The 26,309-nt window shown below is 46.6% G+C and overlaps 1 protein-coding gene across 5 annotated transcripts in view; it reads right to left on the bottom strand.

Moving 5' to 3' along the window:
- MEIOC (meiosis specific with coiled-coil domain) overlaps window positions 1-26,309 on the bottom strand; it is a 224,250-nt gene that overhangs the window by 37,202 nt on the left and 160,739 nt on the right. For all 5 annotated transcript variants that reach the window (XM_077252612.1, XM_077252611.1, XM_077252615.1 and 2 more), the window contains one exon: window positions 784-918. In XM_077252612.1, coding sequence (XP_077108727.1) covers window positions 784-918 — 135 coding nt within the window. The remainder of the gene's footprint in view (window positions 1-783; window positions 919-26,309) is intronic.

Here is a 26,309-nt window from a genome sequence, read left to right as displayed (position 1 = left end):
ACAGAGACAAATAGAGAAGATGGGGAAATTAATTTTGCTGAACCTGTGCTGCAATCCTCTCGCATGAGAGAAACGGTGACTGTGTGACACTGGCCTTACTATGTAAGTCTATAGAGCTTGGTTCTGATGCTCCATAACTTACAATGTAAATACCACTTCCGGGTCACGCAGAGAGCAGTCTGACCCAGAGACTGCAGAGGGTTAGTGTCACTCAGAAAAGGAGCAGCACGCACTGGATCCCAAAGACAGCAGCGATAGGTGAGTATATTACCACACTCACACTACATGAATATATACTCACATTTAATTAAAAAAATTTAGATGGGAGTGCATCTTTAAGTACAACAATGTATTATGCCTGTTAGTAATGACTGATGAGCAGCCTATTAGGCTCCTAATGGCTATGGTAGACAAGTGGGCCTTTGTTAGGCCCTTTGTTGCCATGAACACATATTGGCATCTCCCAAAATGCACTACAGGAGTGACATGGGCTAGAAGAGGTAACCCCCTCAGCCAAACTCATTAGATGATGTGGTCGTTACTGATTACAACAACTAAGAGGTTGAACACCTGGAACCAGAGATAGCTGTTTTCCCATTTATTTCACCAGAATGTGAGGACTAAGCTGACATTCGCTACAGTATCAGCTTCTTAAATGTGTGGAGAGAGAACAGGTTCAGAGAGGGCTTCTTCACATACACATGAAAATTAACTGTGATCATTTAGAATCAAGCAATATACATCACAGACCATCTAGCGACAGGGAGGCAGTACAGGACTTACTTTGGCTTGTTCGCGTAACTGATCCACAATCAAACGATCAACTCTTGAGGGCTTAGAACTCAACCTTGGGACTGAAGCATTGTTTGTACTGGAAACCTTTTTTTCAGGATAATGTTTCATAAGAAGAGATTCTGTCTGAATCAGACAAATAAATCAATATAATTACATTATAATAGCACAATATTTTTCTACAAAGAAATAAAACTACTGTAGGCTTCAAAAAATTATTTACACTAGAAGGCGATATATGAACTATTTTATATCATAGACATTACAATAATACAATGCAAGTAAAAATAAAACAGAACTGTGGAGTTGGTAAGCCAAAGTTCTGACTTTGACTCCGCTACAGATGGCCAATAGTATCAACAAATGTAATGTAATAAAATTGTGACACATGGCTTTTTCTCATCATCATGTATATAATGAGGCTTCTTAGATTTAACATAAAACAAAGGAGAGTTGCTAAATTATTTTCCATCACTAGAGCACCCTCACTGAGGTGTTTTTTTTCATGGGTGTATCAGATTGCAGAGCTTGAAAAATATTTCTATTATTAAACTTTTTAACCTGTTCAAAATTCCTAAGAAAATAATAAATTAAAGAGAATCTGTAGGTTAACAGCGTTCTGAACCTGCCTGACGCCAGCAGTTAGACACATGCTGCCGGGAGGAAATTAAATTTATTCCCCTCCAGGTAGTGTTAGGGTTTCAGTCACGGCGGGTGGCGGAAGAACTGGTTCAATCGCCGCTGTGTATACGGCGCAGCAGCTGTAAACGCGCCCCCGGCACTGACTGACAGCAGTCTAGTGATGTGCGATTGTCACCACTATTCACAGAGTGGTGACTAATTTCCAAACACTGCCAGGAAAAATAAAGTTAATTTCCTCCAAGCAGCAGAGATCGAAGTGCCGGGCAGGTTCAGGATGCTATTTAACCTGCAGATTAACCCCACATCTGCAAATTAATAGCATTTTTTTCATATGACAGGTTCCCTTTAATTATGCAATATTAATAACAGATAATATATATTTTTTAAAACAGGAGTCAGACTTGACACACATTTACCGACTTCACTTGAAACTAAGGGTATGTGCGCATGTTGCAGATTTGCTGTTGTAAAAATCTGCGTGGATTCTTCCTCTCTTGGCACAAAACGCAGTTGAAAATCCAAGCAGATTTGAAGCGTTTTTTAGGCAGATTGTTTATGCGGATTTGTATGCGATTTTGTAAGCTAAATAAAGATATATTATTTCACAAAAAAAAAAAATAATTGTGATATCATTTCCTAGTCCAACCTCTTCTTTTACATTCTCCATTGAAGACCACAATATCATTACATGTCAGCTAGGTGCCATCATTAATAAAAAGGTACATGAAGAGTTAAATAAAGACACACACACATGCAATATCTGTTTCATTTTCAAAAACTTTATAAAGGGTATGTTCCCACGGTCAGTAAACGCTGCGGGTTGGATGCTGCGTACATACGCAGCGTCCAATCCGCAGTGGCCAGATGTTACAGCATAGTGGATGGGATTTGAAGAAATCCCATCTCCACTACGCGTGCAACGGCACCCGCAGCGACGGACATTTGGCGCGTCTTTCCAGACCGCAGCATGTCAATTTATATTGCGGAGACGCTCAGTCTCCGCAAGATAAACGTCCCCACACAATGTATTGGGCGGTGATTCCGAACGGTTCAATGAGCACATGCAGAATCACATGCGTTCAAAAGCCGGCAGCGCTTTGGACGGAGCGGACATGGGCTGCGTCCAAAGCGCTGCTGGTTCCTGACCGTGGGAACATACCCTAAAAAAAAATTGCTTGGGCTTCCGCGGAATTTTCTTAACCAGCAGAGGGAAAGCCGACGGCTGAGGTTAATATTCTGGGAAGGAGCCAATAGTCAAAAAGGTCCCCAGGCTATTAATATCAGCTCACAGATGTTTGCTTAGCCTTTACGGTCTAGTTTACAGGGGAACCCAAGAAAAAAATTTACATGGGGGTCCCCCTATAAAATCGAACCAGCAAAGACTAGGCAGACAGCTGCGGGCTGATATTAATAGCTTGGGAAGGGGCCATGGATATTGGCACCCACCTAGGATAAAAACATCAGCTCTCAGCTGTCCCAGAAATGGCGCATCTTATAGATGCGCCATTTCTTGCACTTAGCCTCGCTCTTCCCACTTGCCCTGTAGCGGTGGAATGTAGCGGTGGGGTAATATTTGTGGGGTTGATGTCACCTTTGTATTGTCAGGTGACATCAAGCCCATGGATTAGTAATGGAGAAGCGTCTATAAGACACCTACCCACTACTAATCCTATAGTTATATGGTCAATAAACACACAGCAACAATAAAGTCCTATATTAATCTTAATTAACAATACTTACTGCATCGCATAATCCCTGAATCCCTTGATCTCCTGCATCAAAAATAAAATAAACCAACATAAATACTCCGTCCGCCGTAGTCCATTTAATAATGAGTGTCCCACGACGATCGGGAGATGTGACTGCTCTACACGGCCTCCGGCGATACACTGAGAGTTGACCGGAGTTTGAGCTCTCACTTATGGCACCACTGCGAGAATTCTCTCAAGCAGCGTTGCCGCAAGTGACAGCACGAACTCCGGTGAACTCTCTTACAGCGGCGCAGTGATACACTATGATACACTCCCGATGTGACTATTCTACATGTGAAATTACCGTGGGACATTCTATATTAAATGGACTACAGCGGATAGGTAAATATATGGTGGTTTATTGTTTTATTTTTGTTGCAGGAGATCAAGGGTGTCGGGAGTTGGGTGTTTGGTGAGTATGAATGTTACATGTGATTATGTAAATGTTTTTTTTTTTTTTTTTATACTTGAACACAGTTGCCGGATGACGGGATTACTGCCCCATCATCGGCTCATGCGGTCACTTTTATATGTGACAGCAGGCATAGCCGGATGGGAGTAGTAGTCCCATCAGACGATGCCTGGCTACACACACATCTGCAGACGCACACACAGACCGGCACACAGAGACACACACACACACACAGGGACACCCGCAGACACCCACACAGCCGCATACACACAGACACCCGCACACACATTCTCCACCCACACACTCTTCCTCTTTCCTTTCTGCAGCGTTTTTGGCACACAACTCCGCAGCTAATCAGCAAACCTTTTTACACCTGCGGGTGCAGAAACGCCGCAGATCCGCAAAAAGAATTGATATGCTGCACAAAATAAAACGCTGAGAACCAGTGCAGAATTTTCCGCAGCATGTGCACACCAATTCTGGATTCCCACTGATTAGCATTGCCTGAGCACTCTTTGCGGATTTAGCCTGAGGGTATGTGCACATGTTGCGGATTTCTTGCAGAAATTTCCTGAAGAAAACCGGAAATTTTCTGCAAGAAATCCGCATTTTTTTTTTTTGCGGTTTTTTTCCGTTTTTTTCGCGTTTTTTTAGCATTCTGCAAGCGTAATTAGCTTGCAGAATGCTAAAGTTTTCCAAGCGATCTGTAGCATCGCTTGGAAAACTGACTGACAGGTTGGTCACACTTGTCAAACATAGCGTTTGACAAGTGTGACCAACTTTTTACTATAGATGCAGCTTATGCAGCATCTATAGTAAAAGATAGAATGTTTAAAAATAATAATAATAATAAAAAAAAAATGCTTATACTCACCCAGACATCTCCTCACCGGCGTCCGTTCCTCTTCCTATAGCTGGTCTGTGCGCACAGGACCTTCCGTGACGTCACGGTCACGTGAGCGGTCACATGACCGCTCACGACCAATCACAGGACAGTGACGTCATCGGAAGGTCTTTCACCGCACACCAGCTACAGGAACCGAAGCGGCAGCGTGCAGTGAAGGCGGGAAGACATCGAGGGTGAGTATAGGACTATTTTTTATTTTAATTCTTATTTTTTGACCAATTATATGGTGCCCAGTGCGTGGAGGAAAGTCTCCTCTCCTCCACCCTGGGTACCAACCGCACATAATCTGCTTACTTCCCGCATCATGGGCACAGCCCCGTGCGGGAAGTAAGCAGATCAATGGACCCCTAGGTGTGCGGAATCCCCTGCAATTCCGCATTTTAATGAACATGTTGCTTTTTTTTCCGCGATGCGATTTTGTCGCGGAAAAAAAGGCTACATTTGCACAAAAAATGCGGAATACACTTAAAATAATAGGAGGCATATGTAAGCGTTTTTTTCGCGTTTTTATCACGTTTTTATAGCGAAAAAACTCGAAAAAAACGCGAAAAATACTTAACGTGTGCACATGGCCTTACTGTGACTCCAAGTCTACGACTTCCCAGACCTGAGTAAAAGATATAATCGACAATCAAAAGATTACTATGTACATCCAAAATACTAGATGCAGGTATGGTACAAATAAAGCATACAGTATTAGCTCTCTCCTAGCATTTGTCTATAATGAGGAAAACACAAATCAGGGATTAGGCAGCCCCTGCAGTCATACCTACACAATGAGCAATAAATGGAGCTGGTCACACTTACCTTGCAGTTAGATCTACCAGCAGAATGTTTTAGAGCAGGAGGAGCTGATCAAACTGATATGTAGGTTTGGGGGAAAAGAAGGCCTCATTCACACATCATTTTTCTCTCTTGTACGTGAAAACAACAGACTGATTTCCCTCCAGTGTGCTGAATCAGATTTTCATCAGTGTTTGGTTAAGTGTGACTATTTTTGCCATTAGTCATTTTCTCATATGAAATAAAAATAGCAAAGCTTCTTTTACCTATTACAATGTTACAAACAGCACACAGATCGCACCCCGGCAGTGCCCGAGATTTTAATGGACCTACAGCACTGAATAGGGGATTTTGACCAGTGACTTGAATCAAAAACGGACATGTCTCCGTAATTTTTTGTGTATACACGATTCCCAAATAACACTGACAAGTAAATAGCACCATAGACTATAATGGGTAAGGTGTTAGGTCTGTGAAAAACATTGATAGAACACGTACATGAAAAATGGACGTCTTAAAATTTCTAATTAACTCATAGATTAATAAACTGCTCTTTGTTCAACACCACCATCTTCATTGGATATCTTCTTGAACAGCAGAATTATCTGTACGTCCCCTTTTACTTTTGCATTTACTGCTGGTTTTATTCCAGCATAAGCAGCAGCAGCAGGTGGTATCTATACCTGCACAGGAGTCGTGCCTGAAAAAACCCATCCAGGTGAGCAATACCACAATATCTACAACATTTATTTCTTAGGTGATGCCCTATTAGGTGCTTTTTACCAATACCAAAAGTTCAGCTTTAATGCCCTGTGTTAGTTACGTTACTTTACTCACACTGGTAACTCCCGTTTTATTTATAATAATCTCTGGGGGCAGATTCTCATAAAGATCAGTGTCTAGCACATAGCCCTGATCGGTCTCTGAATTAAAACATTAGATCGCAGATATCAAGGTATCATTTTATTTAGCTTCCTTATGTAGACGGCTTAGGAGGGTTGATCCTTGTGGCGCTGGAGTCTTTGCATGATTCTCATTCTCCTCTCCACTGGAAGGATAACGACTCTCTCAACACCCCAGCCTTTGGTTTCTCCTGCTGCTGTGGTCTCCCTGTGTCTGCGCATGTCTGGAAGATCCCCGGGCACTGTTCTTAGAGCGCGCCACTCCCGTTCTCTTAAAGAGACAGGAAGCATTGCCCTAAAGTGTCCCCAACCAATAGCTGAGACACTTATATAAGGCACCTCCACCTGTTGAGAGGTGCCTGAGCAATGTGTTCTGTTAGTTTGTCTGCACGCTTGTTAGTTGACAGGTCCCCTGGGTTTGTATCCCTGTATACCAGCTGTGTCCGCCAGCACTTGCCATGCCTGCCTGCATACCAGCTGTGTCCACCAGAAACAGCCTCTGTACCCGTCATGTCCGCCAGCACCTGTCGTACCTTCCGGTTTACCAGCCGTGCCTACTGCCTTGTCCACTTATATACCAGCCATGCCTGCCGTGCCCACCTATATACCAGCCGAGTCTTCAAGTACCTGTCCGGTGCATATGTGCCATTCATTCCTTGCTGTTCCAGCTTCCTACCCCCTTTGGAGGTCAGCTGCTGTGTATCAGAGTTCTGTTCTGCAGTAGCACCTGGCATCCATCTGGAGTAAAGCCTAAACAAATCATAAGGGATCAAGTGAAGAGTCAGGTGTTCGCCTAGTCACGCCACTCCATGTTTTCCTTGGTACATAGCACAGTGGTTCCACTGCCACGTGATACAGATTGCTCAAGCCATGGAACCCACTGGCTCTCAATCGCCTCCACTCTCTGAGCTGTACCAGGAGATCTCCCTCCGAAAAGATCAGCAGGACAAAATCATGTCCTATCTACGGACAGCGAGTACCCGCTTGGACACGCTAACATCAGCAGCTGTATCCGCTCCTGTCCAAGGTGCGGCAACCTCTGCTGTGACTTCTCAGTCTACCAGTTATGTTCCTGGTTCTGGACCCTGTCTGTCTGCTCCACCACGATTTGAAGGTGAGGCGATTCTACACAATGCTGGGGTTTGCTCAATCATTGCACGCTGCACTTTGAGCTATTGGCACATCACCTCTCATCTGACCAGGCGAAAATGGAATTTATCATGTCCAATCTTAGTTACTTTTATGTTCTACTAGGTTTGTCTAATTGTCTGATTGTGGGCCTGCCATGGTTGTGAGCAAACAGGCGTGTCTTGGATTGGAATTCCATCGGGGTAAGTTCTGTCATGAGAAATGTCTTGTCCCCATCCATCTTGCTCGACCTCTGGCCACTCCATCAAATTTACCTAGCTTGCCTCCCACTTACAGGAGTTATACAGACATCTTCGATAAGAAGGAGGCGGAGATGTTACCGCCACGCAGGCCGTACGACTACACTATAGACCTTATCTCGGGTACCCCCTCGAGGCCGTATCTGTCCTCTGTCCCAGGCGAAGACCAGAGCCATGACCAATATATCAAGGAGAGTCTGGCTACAGGGAGTTATCTGGAAATCCTCCCCCCTCCTCGGATGGAGCAGGATTCTACTTTATTAAGAAGAAGGATACCTCACTCCATCCCTGTATTGACTATAGGGATCTCAACAAGGTAACAATCAAGAATAAGTATCCTCTGCCACTCATCTCTAAGTTGTTTGATCGTCTCAGAGGTTCCAGAATCTTTACTAAGCTTGATCTGTGCATGGCATATAACCTGATCCAAATGTGTGGGGTACAAATGGAACACTGCTTCCGGCATCTACTGTACTCATGTGTGGTGGTTTACCTGAACCATCTGCCCCACCAGGACCTACAGAGGTTGAGGAAGAACCATCTCTACACCAAGTTTCAGAATGGGTCTTCGAGCAAACCTCACTTCCCTTACTGGGATCCATTATCTCAGATACTGGACTGAGGATGGATCTCAAGAAAGTGTCTGCTGTCCTGAAGTGGCCCCATCCTGATGGTCTGAAAGCAATCCAGCGGTTTCTGGGATTCACTAATTACTACAGCCAGTTCATAACACATTTCTCCTCTTGGACCACCCCAATTTTTGCCCTGATCCGCAAGGGTGCTAATTTCAGGGTATGGACATTGGAGGCTGAAAACGCCTTTGTCTCCCTGAAACAGGCCTTCTATTCCGCTCCAGTGCTGCACAGACCTGACAAGAGTAAGCAATTCTTCTTGGAAGTGAACGCTTCTTCCTCTGGAGCCAATGCCATTCTTATTCAGAAGTCTCCTTCGTATGGTAACCTGCGGTTTCTTTTCCACAGTCTTCTTGACTCCAGAACGCAATTACTCGATAGGTGATTGAGAACTGTTGGCGATTAAATTGGCTTTGGAGAAATAGGGTTGTCTACTTGAAGGAGTGGTTCATCCAGTAATTATTTACTCTGACCGCAAGAACTTAGCCTACCTGCAGTGTCTGCACAGATTTGATTTTGTTCTCCATTTCCGGCCGGCGGACAAGAATGTCAAGGCTGATGCGCTTTCTAGGTCCTTTCTGTCTTCTGACCAGGAGCCTCAACACACCACCGAGCCGTCAAAGATGATTACTGTTGCTCCGGTCGATTTTTCTTGGGTTCCACTAGGGAGGATCTTTATCGCGGAATGAGACAGGAAGCAGGTACTTCAGTTGGATCACTCATCTAAATTGGCTGTTTATGCCAGTCAGAAGAAAACGGCTCTTCCCATTTCACTCATTATTGGTGGCCATCCCTGCGCAAAAGATATTACGGGTTTAATCTCGACCTCTCTGTCCTGTGCCCTGAATAAGACTGAAAAAGCTTCTGTCCAGCCAGGTAACTACCTTAGCTTGTATCGTCAGTTCCCTGGCAACACATTGCGATGGACTTCATTACTGATCTTTCGGCCTCTGCTGAATGTACAGTCATCTGGGTAGTTGTCGATTGCTTCTTGAAAACGGCCCACTTTATTCCTTTGTCCGGCCTCCCTTCTGCTCCTATGCTTGCTGAGAAATTAATTTAGTATATCATTCGTCTTCATAGGTTACCTCTCCATATCGTTTCTGACATAGGCATCCAGTTCACATCACTGTCCTGGAGGGCTTTCTGTAAGCTAATAAATGTAACCCTGAACTTCTCTTCAGCCTACCATCATCAATTCAATGGCCAGGTAGAGCAGGTCAACCAGATCTTAACCAATTTCTTGCGGCATTCGCCAATGTTCACCACAGTGATTGGGTCTAATACCTGCCTCGGGCCGAATTCTCTCACAATTACCATGTAGGTGAGTTCTCTGCTAAGGCTACGTTTTTTTATTGTGTATGGTCAACATCCCAATATTCCATTCCCTGAAGCTACTACCTCCGGCATTCCTTTGGCCGAAACTCTCACCAAGGGCTTCTCTGGAATTTAGGAACACACATTGGTGAAGTCTTCAGAATGGATGAAGAGACATTTGGATAAGAGGCTCGTGGACACGCCTGTTTCATCCTAGGGACAAGGTTTAGCTTTTTTCGAAGTTTGTCCATCTCAAGCTACCTTCTTACAAGTTGGGTCCTCGCGTTATCAGGCCTTTCAAGGTTCTCAAACAGATAAATGCTGTGTCCTACAAGGTCAAGCTCCCGGCCTCTTTAAGTATCCCCAACTCCTTCCACAAATCTCTTCTTAAACCTGTCCTCTTAAGACTCTTAATCAAGGACCCGGTTACCGCTCCTGCTACAGTCAGCTCAGAAGATGTCTTCAATGTAGAGAATTTTCTGGCTTCTAAAAGGGTAAGAGGAAAAACCTTTTTTATTCGGACTCCCATGACAGCACCAAGAGAAAGGGGATCCACTCTTCAGGAATAGGAAACCTACAGATACAAAAGGGCGGCACGTCTCCCACGCATCAGTTGGTTTCCTGTTCCTGATGGGACAGGATCCTACAGATGAAGAGTCTCATGGATCCCAGGCCGGTCTTCCGGTTCAGGTAGCGGGGGGGTCTCCTACCTCGACAGGTGCAGAGTTCCTGGAGACGCCACGGTGGTCCTGGCTGGGCTGCACGGCGGTGGCATTCGCAGTAGGGAGCGGAGTCTGGAGGATGTCCGTCTCCATAGAAGCCAGCGGCGGTAAGTATTCCCCCGGGTTCTTCTGCTCCAGCAGGAGCACTGGTGCCGGAGGTGATGTGTGCAGAGCAGGGGCATGATGGTGGGCGCTGTCCGGGAAGCCACTGAGAGGTTGGGCGTACCGCGCTGCTCTGGACGCAAAGCTTCTTTGGGCCGCGGTGAATTTGGAGGCGGAGCCAGAATGCGCTTCCAGGTCACCGGGGTTGCTGCGCATGCGCGGTAAATCCACGATGGCGGCGCCCACCGGAATAGGACACCGGGCACTTGCACGCGTCCCTCAAACCGGTCTGTGCACCTGTAGGGGCAGAGAGCAAAGCGGAGGAGGGCGAGGCTGATCTGCTGACCGGAGGAGGGGATGTAAGCAGGCTCCAGGGAAGGACCCATGCTTCTGGTCTCATTTTCTGTGCACAATGGAGAATGATCATGAGCAGCAGCCTCCGCTGCTGGAAGATGTGTGGAAGCCTAAGGAAAAAAGTGACAGACTGAGCGAACAGTCCAGTCGTAAGAGCTCCTCCAGACAGGGGTCAGGAGCATTGACTGTGGAACCCTCCCCTCATATTCCAGTACCTATTTGCTGCAAGCACTGGTAAGTGATCTACGTGAATGTTCACTCAGTGACGCGGTTCCCCCTTATATTTTTTATATAGGGGAAGAAGTGCACGGGTAAGGATAAACACAAGGAATGTGCCCTCTGTGGAGTCCCCTTACCATATTCGTGCCCGAAAAGATTATGTACCCCCTGTATCCAGCAGACGGTGAGGTCTCAGGAAGGGTGGAGTGGCATTATGCCTAGATAGACTATGTTGCTTTTACTATCCTTCCCCAGGGTGCAGAAGATTCTCCTAATATTAATGCAAGCCTGAAAGATATAGTCAGGGAAGAAGTAAGGGAATCCCTAAAGTCCCTGTCTCAAGTAAAGAGCTCAAGATACAAAGACTCTGCTCGTTTTTGCTTGCCCCTAGACTGAGTAGATAAACTGCTAAAGGGTCAGGGGTACGATGGGCATAGCGGAACCCAAACCGCAGCTATTCATGCAGGAGATCATGTTTAATGGGCTGGAACAGAGGAAGCGAAGGTCTTTCCCTTTAAATTAAAAGATCCAGGAGTTAATTTGCCGGGAATGGAAAGAGCCAGGGAAGAGGGGTTCTTTATCACTGGCTCTTAAGCATAGATACCCGTACGAGGATCAGGCAGTCAATACCTGGGACAAAGCCCCTAAGTTAGATGCGGCGGTAGCCAAAGCATCAAAAAGGGCCTCACTACCTTTTGAAAACATGGGAAACCTTAAAGATCCCCTAGACAGGAAGGCAGGGACCTTCCTTAAGGGAACCTGGGAGACTGCCGGTTCCCTAAGACCAGCGGTAGCAGCAACTTGTACGGCCACATCCATGATGGTCTGGCTAGACCAATTAGAGTCCCAGCTAAAAGAAGGGGCTGCTAGAGATACAAGTCTAGGTGGCCTGCCAATGATTCAGGAAGCTGCAGCTTTCCTATCGGATGCCTCAATTGACTCTGTTAGAATGGCAGTCAGAGCAGCAGGACTTTCCAACGCGGTCCGCAGAGCCTTGTGGCTTAAATGCTGGCCGGGGGACATCCAAACAAGATCAAAGCTTTGTACTATCCCGTGCAAAGGGGAGTATCTATTTGATCCAACCCTGGATGAGTTGCTGGATAAGGCAGAGGATAAGAAAGTTTCCAAATTTATCGTCTATGTCCTACAGATGTCCTTTCAATAGAAGGAGGTTTAGTCAGGGAAGAAGACGCACATCATCACCCGCTAGAGACCATTTCAGATGGGAAGATAAACGAAGGAGAGGTACGGGCTTTATGTTCAGTTGCTCTTCAAGAGAACGTAAGAAGCCCGACAAATGACTAGCAATTCCCGTAGGGGGGAGATTGTCGGCATTCCTTCCAGCATGGTTAGAGATCACAAATAGTGACTGGGTGCGGAACATAATAGCTAATAGACTCAAGCTTGAGTTCAGTTTTATTCCGTGGAATAGCTTTAAATTAACTCCCTTGCGTTCTTCCCCTCTTGAACAGATGGCATTGGAAACAGAGGTTTTGAATTTATCCCTTTAAAGTGTCCTGGTAGAGGTTCCGGAATCTGACAGTGGTAGGGGATTCTACTCTCCTCTGTTCCTCATTCAGAAACCTGTTAGATCATTTAGAACCATTATTAATCTTCGTTCCCTAAATGAGTTTCTAATCAATCGAACCTTTAAGATGGAATCAATCAGTTCATCAATAAAGATGTTGTTTGAAAATTGTTTCATGGCGGTCATGGATTTGAGAGACGCGTACTATCAAGTAGCTATCCATATAGATTTCCAGCAATTCCTGAGGGTAGCGGTGTCCATGAGGGGGGTAGTCCGCCATTTTCACTTTACGGCGCTTCCCTTCTGTTTATCGGCTGCCCCTCAGGTATTCACGAAATTAGTTGCCGAAGTCATGGCTCAACAGCGGGAGTCGAATATTGTTATTGTCCCTTACTTAGATGATTTCCTGATAGTGGGGAATTCAGTAGATCATTGCCTGTCACAAATAGAAAAAACTAGGTCCAGGCTAGAGCATTTAGGCTAGATAAGAAATGATAAGAAATCCCGATTGCAGCCTTTAACCCCTTTACGACATGCTCCGTACTAGTACGGCGCATGTCGTGTCTCCCCCTTTGATGTGGGCTCCGGCGGTGAGCCCACATCAAAGTCGCGACATGTCAGCTGTTTTGTACAGCTGACATGTGCGCGCAATAGCGGCGGGTGAAATCGCGATTCACCCGCCGCTAATAACCTGTTAAATGCCGCTGTCAAACGCTGACAGCAGGATTTAACTACCGCTTCCAGCCGCGCCATCGGAAATGAGCGCATCTTCGACCCCGTCACATGATCGGGGTCGGCGAAGTATCAGGATGGTTACTGATGCCGGCCTGCTGAGAGCGCCACCCTGTGGTCGGCGCTCATAGCAAGCCTGCAATTCAGCTACATAGCAGCGATCTGATGATCGCTGCTATGTAGCTGAGCCGATCCAGTGGTGCCAGCTTCTAAACTCCCATGGAGGCTACTGAAGCATGGCAAAAGTAAAAAAAAAATGTTTTTAAAAATATGAAAAAAAATAAATAAATAAATAAAACTTTACATCACTCCTTTTTCGACCAATCCAAAATACAACAATAAAAAAAAAAAAAACAAACCTACACATATTTGGTATCGCCGCGTTCAGAATCGCCCGATCTATCAATAAAAAATGCATTAACCTGATCACTAAACTGCGTCGAGAGAAAAAAATTCGATACGCCAGAATTATGTTTTTTTGGTCGCCGCGACATTGCATTAAAATGCAATAATGGGAGATTAAAAGAACGTATCTGCACAAAAGTGGTATCATTAAAAACGTCAGCTCGGCACGCAAAAAATAAGCCCTCACCTGACTCCAGATCACGAAAAATGGAGACGCCACGGGTATCAGAAAATGGCGCATTTTGTTTTTTTAGCAAAGTTTTGAATTTTTTTTCACCACTTAGATAAAAAAATAATCTAGACATGTTAGGTGTGTATGAACTCGTAATATCATAATGTCACAATCGTAATATCAGGTCAGTTTTAGCATTTAGTGAAGCTAGCAAAAAAGCCAAACAAAAAACATGTGTGGGATTGCACTTTTTTTGCAATTTCACCACACTTGGAATTTTTTTCCTGTTTTCTAGTACAAGACATGGTAAAACCAATAGTGGCGTTCAAAAGTACAACTCGTCCCACAAAAAATAAGCCCTCACATGACCATATTGACGGAAAAATAAAAAAGTTATGGCTCTGGGAAGGAGGGGAGCGAAAAACGAAAACACAAAAACGGGCCGCGGTGGGAAGGGGTTAAAGGTCCAGAAATTTCTAAGTCTACTGTTCGATTCTGAAGCCCAACAATGTTGTCTACCGCCAGACAAGTTAAATGACCCTCAGGCAGGCCATGTCCTTATTAGGGTCCCTGATGTCATGCATCCCAGCCGCCAGGTGGGCTCAGTTTCACACTAGGCCCCTACAAAAAGATATCTTAGTTAATGATTGAGCCTTAGGGGGTCCCTGCAGAGCCAAATATCATTGAGCTCGTTAACCATCATGTCTCTAAGGTGGTGGCTGGACAAGGCAACTTATCTTCAGGAGTTCCCTGGGTAACCCACATAACCCGGGTAATAACCACGGATGCTAGCTCCTCGGGGTGGGGGGCCCATATGGGTGACATCGTGGTCCAAGGACATTGGGACTCCTGGGTGGGATCCTCGTCCAACCAGAGGGAGTTGTTGGCAATAGAAATTATCAGTTAAAAAGCTCCTCATATATCTACAGGGTCACCATGTCAAGATTCTTTCAGGCAACCAAGTGGTGGTAGCCTATGTCAACCACCAAGGTGGAACTCGTTCCGAGGCTCTGATGCAAGTAGCAGATCGCCTTTTTCAAACAGCAAAAAGACATTTTCAATCTTTGACTGCTTCGTATCAGAGGAAAGGACAACATAAGAGCAGACATTCTAAGCCGCAACACCGTAGGACAGGGAGAGTGGTCTTTGAACAGGGACATCTTCAACCACATTATCCGCAAATGGGGTCAACTGGAGGTAGACCTCTTTGCCAACAGGAGAAACAGAAAAGTAAGGAAATTCTGTTCCCTGAATTCCAAGGAGAATCCTCTTGTGGTGGACGCATTCCTAACAAAATGGGACTTCTCCCTAGCCTACGCATTCCCGCCATTAGCCCTGTTACCTCTAGTGGAGAGAAAAATCAGGGAAGACCGGGCAAGGGTCATACTAATCGCCCCATTTTGGCCCAGGAGGACCTGGTTCGCATGGCTCAGGACTATGTAGGTATGCGATCCCTGGGTACTTCCAGACCTTCCTGATCTGCTCTGCCAGGGGCCGATCAACCATCCAAAAGTGACGGGACTTCATTTAACGGCGTGGAGTTTGAAAATAGACAAATAGAGGCTTCTCCCCGAAATCAGTGGACACCCTTCTGAAGAGTAGAAAACAAATCACAGCAAAGATCTACATTAGAACCTGGAGGTGATTCCTAGCCTCTTCTGAGTTTAGTGTCAAAGAAGGGGTACCGGTGCGACAAATCTGAATTTCTTCAGAAGGGTTTGGAATTAGGCCTTTTCACGAGTACACTAAAAGTGCAGGTCTCAGCCCTGGGGGCCTTATTTTCCCATAATATTGCCAATATCTATTGGATTTCTAGATTTGATAAGGCTGCTGGGAGAGCTAGGCCCATACACAAGAATAGAAGCATGCCGTAGGATCTCAACCTAGTCCTTTCAGCTTTGACAGAGGACCCGTTTGAACCCTGGAGTCAGCCTCGATTAAGATGACATCCCTTAACACAATATTCTTGATAGCAATAACATCAGCTCGTAGAGTAGGGGATATTCAGGCACTTTCCAGACTTCCCCTTAGAGAGTTCTTGCAGGACAGGGTAGTCCTAAGGCCGAATCCAGCTTACTTACCCAAAGTAGCATCCCACTTTCACAGGTGACAAGAGATAATCCTACCCTCTTTTCTCCCTAACCCTTCTAACCCTAAAGAGAAGCTTCATACGTTAGATGTTAGAAGATACCTACTACAATATATCTCAGCTACTAATCCTTGGAAAAAGGATAATGCAGTATTTTTGTCCTTCCAAGGTTCTAGAACAGGGGTTAGAGTATCAAACTGCACACTAGCCAAATGGATTAGGGAGGCCATCTCTCTAGCTTATACAGCAGGTGGGGGTCCGGCTCTGCAGAATCGAGGGTGCATTCCACGCGGGCCATGGCATCGTCCTGGGCAGAAAGATCTGGAGTGTCAATCAACCAGATACATAAGGCGGCCACATGGTCATCCCCTTCCACCTTTATTGAACACTATCGGTTGGACTTAGGGAGCTCCTCAGATCTCACCTTCGGGTTAAGGGTACTGCAGGTTATAGTCCATCCCTATGGTAGCTTACATCTCTGTAATTCTCTCGTGGTGCTGTAATGGGCCTCCGAAAAATGCAGTTACCGGTAAGTAAATTAATGCTTTCTAGTAGTTTGGAAGGAGTTCGATCCTGAGAGGTCGTTGGAGGCCAAGTAGAACATCCATGTCCCGCTCCTGCTAGAGATTTATTGCGGATTTGAAGAGGGGGCATAAAGAGGGGAGGTACTGTAGCGCCAGCGTCCCTATGGGATTCCCATCTTCCTTTCCCCCGGCAGGGATTCCGATTTACACACCGTCCCTGACTTCTTCCTACTGCTGCGGTCTCCCAGGGTCAGTGCACGTCTGGCAGATTGCCGAGCACGAGCGCACTCATGGTCTCGTAAAGAGACAGCACACATTGTGCTAAAGTGTCCCCAGCCAATAGCTGGGAGTCACTTACAGGTTCTTCTCACAAAATTAGAATATCATCAAAAAGCTAGTTTATTTCAGTTCTTCAATACAAAAAGTGAAACTCATATATTATAAACAGTCAAACAGTCATACAGAGTGATCTATTTCAAGTGTTATTAGAATAATTGACAAAAAAACCTGCATAGGCTTCCTAAGCATTTAAAAAGGTCCCTTTGTCTGTTTCAGTAGGCTCCACAATCATGGGGAAGACTGCTGACTTGACCGATGTCCAGAAGGCAGTCATTGACACACTCCACAAGGAGGGTAAGCCACAAAAGGTCATTGCTAAAGAAGCTGGCTGTTCAGAGTGCTGTATCCAAGAAAAAAGTGTGGTACAAAAAGGTGCACAAACAACCGCGATAACGGCATGTCACGGGGAGACTAGGTGAGCGAGAGCTAATAACCCGGGCCCCTGCAATTTCCCTCAGACTAGGGAAATCCTGACTGACCCTCTACCTGGAGTTTACACTGATGGTGTGCATGTCCAGGCCTCGAACCTCACCCTGTCTCCTGTTTCAACCCTAGGCTGAAACCTCCGCCCACCACCCAGTGAAGAGGTAATACACCAATACCCACAGTTAGCACAGACAAGGATAAAGGAAAATATACACCACGCCGCAGTCACTCAGGAATACACTATAAATGTGCAGGGCAAAATAAATACAAATATAGGAAGGAGTAAATAAGACTAAGGAAAATACACCACCAGCAACGAATCTCCAACAAGAAGCTCTCCACTCCAGACCGAGATAACGCAAAAGACAGAAGCTATAATCGGCGACGCCCAATGATCAGGAGAACTATTTAAAGGCAATGGGCAAGGCCCAGCTTCCAATCCGAGGATAAGGTAAATTAACCCCGGAACAGCTAGAAGAAATCTAGCCGACGCCAATGAGCAAATAGTGGTCAAAAGCGGAATTACCGCTGTCTGTCGAATGACCTGGTCTGAACAGCGTCCGACATGACACGGCAGCCTTGAAAGGATTGTTAAGAAAAGGTCATTCAAAAATTGGGGGGAGATTCACAAGGAGTGGACTGCTGCTGGACTCATTGCTTCAAGAGCTAACAAACTCAAACATACCAAGAACATGGGCTACAAGATTCCTTGTGTCAAGCCACTCATGACCAATAGACCACGCCAGAAGCGTCTTACCTGGGCCAAGGAGAAAAAGAACTGGACTGTTGCTCAGTGGTCCAAGGTGTTGTTTTCAGATGAAAGGAAATCTTACATTTAATTTGGAAATCAAGGTCATAGAGTCTGGAGAAAGAGTGGAGAGGCACACACTGCAAGCTGCTTGAGGTCTAGTGTGAAGTTTCCACAATCAGTGATGCTTTGGGGAGCCATGTCATCTGCTGGTGTAGGACAACTGTGATTTATCAAGATCAAAGTCAGCACAGCCATCTACAAGGAAATTTTAGAGCATTTCATGCTTCCCTCTGCTGACAAGCTTTTTGGGGGTGGAAATTTAATTCTCCAGCAGGACCTGGCAACTGTCCACACTGCCAAAAGTACCCAATACCTGGTTTACAAACAACAGTATCACTCTGCTTGATTGCCCAGCAAACTCGCCTGACCTTAACTATGGGGTATTGTCAAGAGGAAGATGAGAGACACCAAACCCAACAATGCAGATGAGCTGAAGGCTGCTATCAAAGCGGGCTTCCATAACACCTCAGCAGTGCCACAGGCTGATCGCCTTCATGCTACACCACACTGATGCATTAATTGATGCAAAAGGAGCCCCGACCAAGTATTGAGTGCATTTACTGAACATACATTTCAGTAGGCCAACATTTCGGATTTTAAAATAATTTTTCAACCTTGTGTTATAAAGTATTCTAATTTACTGAAATAATGACTTTTGGGTTTTCATTGGCTGTAAGCCATAATCATCAACATTAACAGAAATAAACACTTGAAATAGATCACTTTTTGTACTGAAGAACTGAAATAAATTAATTTTATGAGAAGCAACTGTATTATTTAAGGCACCTTCACCTAGAGGTGCATGAGAAACGTGTTCTGTCAGTTTATCTGCATGGTTGATAGTTGTCAGGTCCCCTGGGCTTGTATCCCTGCTGTGTCCGCCAGCACTTGCCTATGAACTCATATGAACTCGAGCCTGGGAACTTTTCTGAATATTTTCCCACGCTCGAGTTCATGAGTTCATCCAGCAGAGGGCGCGTCACCGCGACTCGAGGTAACTACAGTACATTCCCCTGCATTCCCTTCATTCACCAAGTTTCACAGTCAGGAGCACAGCTGCATTAGCAGAGCTCCTGGGTGTAAAATAATTTAACCCCTTCAGATGGATTTACAGCGTGGGACAAGACTGAACGATGGAAGGTATGGAATATTGTTTGTTTTTTTTAACTTTATTTCAGGTGACAAGGGTCTTCAGGTGGATTAAGAGTATAATAAAATATTAAAACACCATGTGTCTTTATTTCATTAAAATACTTTTTAATAATGTGTGTGTTTTATTAACCATTTCGTACTATTGGATTAATAATGGATAGGTGTCATAATTGACGCCTCTCCATTATTAACCTGACTTAATGTCAACTTACAATAGCAAGGTGACATTAACCCTTCATTACCCCATATCCCACCGCTACAGGGGAGTGGGAAGAGAGAGGCTAAGTGCAAGAATAGGCGCATCTTACAGATGTGCCTTTTCTGGGGTGGCTGGGGGCAGATGTTTTTAGCCAGGGGGGTCCTATAACCATGGTCCCTCTCTAGGCTATTAATATCTGCCCTCAGTCACTGGCTTTCCCACTCTGGCGGAGAAAATTGCGCGGAAGCCCACGCCAATTTTTCCCGGGATTTAACCCTTTAATTTAATAGCTAGAGACCCCAAATTTTACACAGAGACACTTGTTACATTAGTAAAGAGGAATATGTAATAAAAGAAGGGATATGAGATGGTTTACTGTATGTAAACCATGTTTCATATCCTGTCAGGTTTGTGAAGGAGATAGGAAAAGCCGGCAATTGAATTACCGGCTTTTCTGCTATCTAGCGCTGAATTAAATATAAATAAATATATATATGTGTCTCACTGACATATATATATATATAGACTGTATATATGTTTTTAAGAATATCTGAGCCGCTGGATCCATGATATGTCCATTTTGCAAGCCTGCGAGAAAAAAATCGCCGTACGGAAGCCATATGGATGACACACGGATAAATTTGTGCGTAAAAATCGCATCCTCGCATTGAATACGGAACAGTGTTTTGGGACAATTACTGCGTATTATGGCCGTAAAAAACGGACCGTATTTTCATTCGCCTAGTGTGACACCGGCCTTATGTTCAGGGGTTTTCAGATGATTAACTAATTTTTAATTTTTGAAAAGTTACACAATTTGCTGCAAATATACACCACACCGTCATGGAGCAATTTTATGGCTGCCAAACATTTGGCGCAAATTATGCAAAACTAACAACATTTTGGGCTAAAAGGTCCTAAAACAGGAAAAAAAAATAAAGACCATTTTATACTTTGCGCAAAATTCATAAACTGAGTGTTAGGTGTCAAGTTCCCGCCTCTGCACAGGGGGAATCTCAAACCATCTCCGCTGCAGTCTCCCATTCTTCTCCAGCTATAGTAGAGCCTGCTCAGCAGAGACGTCGGTCCCAGCGTCTAGCTCAGGCTGATACTGGACGACTGGTTACTGTTTATCTTCCAGGCTCTGTCTTTGTAGCCAGCAGTGATCAGCAGCGAACAGGTCTTTCTGGGACTAAGTCCTGCTTTTCTCATACTGAGCATGCCCACGGGACGACCACTGGAGGTCGGGGGTCACATGCTCAGGTCTGCTATTGGTCCATCTGGAAGGTCTTGTAGCACTGCCACTATAAAAGGTTCGCATGGCCGTTTGGCCATGCGCTAGTGTACATTTGAAAACGTGTGTGTGTGTTGATGAGTGCAAGTCGTTCTCTAATCATCTCCTCCCTTGTGTATGACTACACGTGTAAGGTGGATGTCTGCTATCTAGCACCCGGCTGAGCTATCAGCACAAAAACACACAAAACAGCGTCTAATTGCTGTGACCGCCAATGCGACGCCATGCGCTATTAGAGCGCTTTCCTGTCCCAAGTCTGGGTGGTTAGTGGCATCCGCCAGAGTGGCACAGCACGCACTCTTGTTCATATAAGTTACTTACCTTTTCTGTTACTCTGATACCCCTATTGTGGTGTCGAGCGCAAGAGGTCTACACGAACTCTAATCCTGTGTCCTGGGATAGAGTTCTGTGATACCTTGCTTGCGCTCTTTGTGCGGTACCGCGGCCCTGTGATGCAACAGGGTTCGCTTCCTTCATACAGGGTGAAGTTAACCCATGTGTGTATCCACATTGTACCGCCATATAGTCCATCATTACTCAGCAGCAGGTTCCATCTGTGCACGGTGGACACCGGGCTGCGAACGCACCTCACACCTTCTCTCTAATTATTTGGTGCGTTCCGCTAGCCCTAACATTACACTAGAACCAGGGTCTGGCTAGTAATGATGGACAAACAGCAATCCTTGCGGTACATCCAGCAGCTGGAGGGTAAGTTGGCGGCTCTCGAGCGCACAACCTCAGCTGTGGATGTTACCGCAGTAGCTGTTCAGGCTGCTAGCGTGGCTGCAGCAACTTTCTCCACTGCCACCCCTGTCCCGACCCTCTCGCCTGCCGCTGACAGATACATTATCCGATGATAGCAAATCTTGTAGGGGATTCATGAGTCAGTGCTCTATACACCTCAAGCTCCAGGCTGCACGTTTCCCCACAGAGCGGACAAAGGTGGGATTAATTTTGTCCCTCCTGTCGGACAGGGCATTGGAATGGGCTACGCCGCTGTGGGAGCGTGGCGATCATGTGCAGAGTGCTCCGCTGTTCCTGAGCACCCTGGAACAGGTCTTTTTAGGACCTCGAGTCACCCATGATATGGCGCTCCAACTGTTGGAATTGACTCAGGGCTCATCCTTGGTCAGCCAATTTGCTGTCCACTTCCGCACCTTAGCAGCTGAGCTGGAGTGGTCGGATAAAGCCCTTATCCCTATATTTTGGAGGGGACTGGCTGACCATGTGAAGGACGCTTTGGCCACTAGGGAAATTCCTGCCACACTGGAGGAGCTAATAGCTATATCCACTCGTACTGACCTCCGTTTTAACAAGCGGAGGTTAGAGCGAGCCCAGTGTAGGCAGAGGTTTCGGCTAGTTCCCACCTTCGCCAAACATTTGGAATGCCCGGTCCAAGCGCCTGAGTCACATGAGGCCATGGAAGTGTTACGAGTGGGATCTACGTCCCGGACCGCTCGTGCACTCAAGGTCTGTCATGTTTGCCAGCAGTCAGGACATCTTGCCACCAGATGTTCCCAGCGGTCGGGGAAACATCAGCGTCTAGTGGTAGTAGGTGGAGGTACACTAGACACGGCGACGTTTACTTCCAAATTGTCCTTTAAGGGGAAAATTACAATAGGCTCATCCACTCATTCAGTAGAGCTCTGCATGGATTCTGGGGCGGAGGGCAATTTTATGTCTTCTGCCTTCATCCAACGTCACGCAATACCCCTGGTGATGCTTGCTCAACCAGTAATCGTACGAGTGGTGAATGGGTCGACACTGCCCTAACAGATAACACACCAGACCATCCCTTTTACTCTGTCCATGTCGCCATCTCATCAGGACATTATATCTCTGCTCGTCATTTCTGAGGGAATTGATGAGATCCTGTTAGGGATACCTTGGCTACGGTACCACTCTCCTCATATTGAGTGGTCCACAGGCAGGATTTTGGGATGGGGTGAATCTTGTGGGGGTAGATGTCAGAGGGAATGCGTTCAGGTAGCTGCTATGGAGGTACCCGCAGATCTTTCCTCTCTCCCCAAGCAATATTGGTCCTATGCGGACGTGTTCTCCAAAAGGGCTGCGGATACCCTTCCGCCTCACCGCCCCTATGATTATCCTATTGACCTCTTGCCTGGTGCTGAGCCTCCCCGGGGTCGGGTCTATCCGTTATCTCTCCCAGAGACAATGTCACAGTACATCCAGGAAAATCTGGCAAGAGGATTCATTAGGAAGTCAGTGTCACCTGCAGGGGCTGGGTTCTTCTTTGTGCAGAAGAAGAACGGGGAACTACGTCCATGCATAGACTACAGGGGTCTTAACGCCATCACCGTTAAGAATATGTATCCTCTGCCCCTGATATCTGAGCTCTTTGATAGGCTTCGGGGAGCAAGGGTATTTACTAAAGTAGATCTGCGGGGTGCTTACAACCTGATTCGCATCCGTGAGGGGGATGAATGGAAGATGGCTTTTAACACCAGGGATGGGCACTATGAATACCTAGTGATGCCCTTTGGGCTCTGTAATGCCCCAGCCCTTTTCCAAGACTTTGTAAATGATATCTTCCAGGATATGCTCTCCACCTCGTTCGTAGTCTATCTGGATGATATTCTCATCTACTCTCCAGATATTGACTCCCACCGGAGAGATGTTTGCAGAGTCTTCGACCTCTTACGGGCAAATTCCCTCTACGCCAAGTTGAAGCAATGTGTGCTTGAGCAGGAGTCCTTACCTTTCCTTGGCTATATCATCTCCGCCCAGGGATTGGCTATGGATCCTGCCAAACTACAGGCTGCGATGGACTGGCAAGAACCCCATTCTCTTAAAGCGGTGCAGCGCTTTATGGGGTTCATTAACTATTATTGCCAGTTCATCCCTCATCTTTGGTAGCTCCCTTGGTAGCCCTCACCAAGAAGGGAGCAAATCCCAAATTGTGGTCGGAGGAGGTCTCCAAGGCCTTCCTCTCTATTAAGTCCCACTTTGCTAGCACTCCCATTCTACATCGCCCCGATGTAGACACACCTTTCATAATGGAGGTGGATGCCTCATCTGTCGGTGCTGGAGCTGTCCTATTCCAAAAGCATGCTCAAGGTCGGAAGTATCCCTGCTTCTTCTTTTCCAAGACCTTAACACCAGCAGAGAGGAAATATTTCATCGGGGACAGGGAGTTGCTAGCAATGAAGTTGGCTTTCTCTGAGTGGAGACACCTTTTGGAGGGGGCTCGCTTTCCCTTCCAAGTATTCACAGACCACAAAAACTTGGTCTACTTACAGACACAGCCCAGGGGCTAAATTCTCGCCAGGCCAGATTGTCCCTGTTCTTCTCCTGGTTCCATTTCACCCTCTATTTTCTCTCTGGGGAGAACATTCGTGCTGACGCTCTCTCTCGCTCCGTTGTATCATCTGAGGAGGAAGAGGAGCCTCGGTTTATTGTTCCTTCTGAGAGCTTGAGAACAGTGGCTCCGGTTTTGCTAGAGTCTGTGCCCCCGGGCAAGACTTTTATACCAACTAATTTGCGTCCAGAGGTTCTCTTGGGCTCACTCGTCCAGGGTGGGTGGACATTTTGGGACCAAAAGGACATCTGAGCTGCTGGTGAGGACATACTGGTGGCCGCATATGGCCTGTGACGTCAGAGACTATGTTCGGGCGTGTGTCTCCTGCGCCAAGAACAAGTCCCCTCGACAACGGCCAGCTGGGTTACTTTACCCGCTGCCGGTGGCGGACAGGCGCTGGGAGATGGTCGAGATGAATTTTGTGGTGGGCTTACCCAAGTCACGTAGCTGCACCATTATTTGGGTGATCACCGACCATTTTTTCCAAAATCGTGCACTTGGTGCCTCTTCCACGGCTACCTTCTGCACGGGCTCTGGTAGCGTTGTTTATTAAGCATATCTTTCGCCTACATGGTATGCCGGACAAAATTGTCAGTGACCGGGTTCCCCAGTTTGCGTCTCGGTTCTGGAGAGAGATTTGTCGTCTACTCATCATTTAGTTAAATCTCTCTTCAGCATATCATAGAGATGAATGGTTTGGTAGAGAGGGCCAACCAGACTCTGGTCACATATCTGCAACATTTTGTTTCAGCCAGGCAGGATGACTGGGCATCCTTGCTACCGTGGGCGGAGTTTGCGCTAAGCAACGCTGTAGCCGACTCCACTGGTCAGACCCCATTCCTCCTTAATTACGACCAGCATCTGCGGGTTCCTGTGCCTATGGCCGTGTCTTCCGCCGACTCCAGGGTGGCAGACTGGGCTGTAGTGGCCACTAGGGATGCCATCTGGGCCTCCAAGGAGAGAAGGAGGTCCTCCGCCGATGCACATCGGTGCCCCGCTCCGACCTTTGCTCCTGGCACCTTTGTGTGGCTCTCCGCCCGTAACATCAGGCTGCGAGTTGAGTCCACTAAGTTTCACCTCGCTACTTGTGTCCCTTCAAGGTCCTTGAACAGGTTAATCCTGTGGTATACCGTCTGGCCCTTCCACCACGCCTTGGTATCACCGACACCTTTCATGTGTCCCTCTTCAAGCCCGTAAACATGTCCCGGTTTTCCGAGTCACCTGCCGGGACATCGGGTTAGTCTACGGACGATTATGAGGTGAATGCTTGGGGTGTAAGGTGGTACGTGGTAAAAAAATGTATTTGTTAGATTGGAACGGTTATGGCCCAGAGGACAGGTCCTGCGAGCCTGCTGAGCACATTTGAGCTCTGCAGCTCATTGCTGCCTTCGAGCGTAGCGAGGCCCAAGGAGGGGGGTAATGTTACGTGTTGAGTTCCCGCCTCTGCACAGGGGGAATCTCGAACCATCTCCACTGCGGTCTCCAATTCGCCTCCAGCCGCAGTGCAGAGCCTGCTCAGCAGAGACGCCGGTCCCAGCGTCTAGCTCAGGCTGATACTGGACGACTGGTTACTGCTGCCTTTCCAGGCTCTGTCTTTGTAGCCAGCAGTGATCAGCAGCGAGCAGGTCTTTCTGGGACTAAGTCCTGCTTTTCTCATACTGAACATGCCCACGGGACGACCTCCCATTGGAGGTCGGGGTCACATGCTTAGGTCCTGTTGCGGCTCCTATTGGTCCATCTGGAAGGTCTAGGAGCACTGCCGCTATAAAAGGTTTGCATGGCCGCTCGGCCATGCGCTAGTGTACATTTGAAAATGTGTGTGTTTTGATGAGTGCAAGTCGTTCTTTAATCATCCCCTCCCTTGTGTATGACTACTCGTGTAAGGTGGATGTATGCTATCTAGCGCCCGGCTGAGTAATCGGCACAAAAACACACAAAACTGCGTCTAACTGCTGTGACCGCCAATGCGGTGCCGTGCGCTATTAGAGCGCTTTCCTGTCCCAAGTCTGGGTGGTTAGTGGCATCCGCCACAGTGACACAGCACGCACTCTTGTGCATATAATTTACCTTTTCTGTTACTCTGATATCCCTATTGTGGTGTCGAGCGCAAGAGGTCTACACGAACTCTGTTCCTGTGTCCTGGGATAGAGTCCTGTGATTCCTTGCTTGCGCTCTTTGTGCGGTACCGCGGCCCTGTGATGCAACAGGATTCGCTTCCTTCATACAGGGTGAAGTTAACCCATGTGTGTATCCACGTTGTACCGCCATATAGTCCGTCATTACTTAGAAGCAGGTTCCATCTCTGCATGGTGGACCCCGGGCTGCGAACGCACCTCATACCTTCTCGCTAATTATTTGGTGCGTTCCGTTAGCCCTAACACGGTGTGAACCATTTT

This window comes from Ranitomeya variabilis, chromosome 4 (assembly GCF_051348905.1).
Source record: "Ranitomeya variabilis isolate aRanVar5 chromosome 4, aRanVar5.hap1, whole genome shotgun sequence".
In the NCBI taxonomy this organism is placed as follows: domain Eukaryota; kingdom Metazoa; phylum Chordata; class Amphibia; order Anura; family Dendrobatidae; genus Ranitomeya; species Ranitomeya variabilis.
This window is presented reverse-complemented; position numbering and strand designations above follow the sequence as displayed.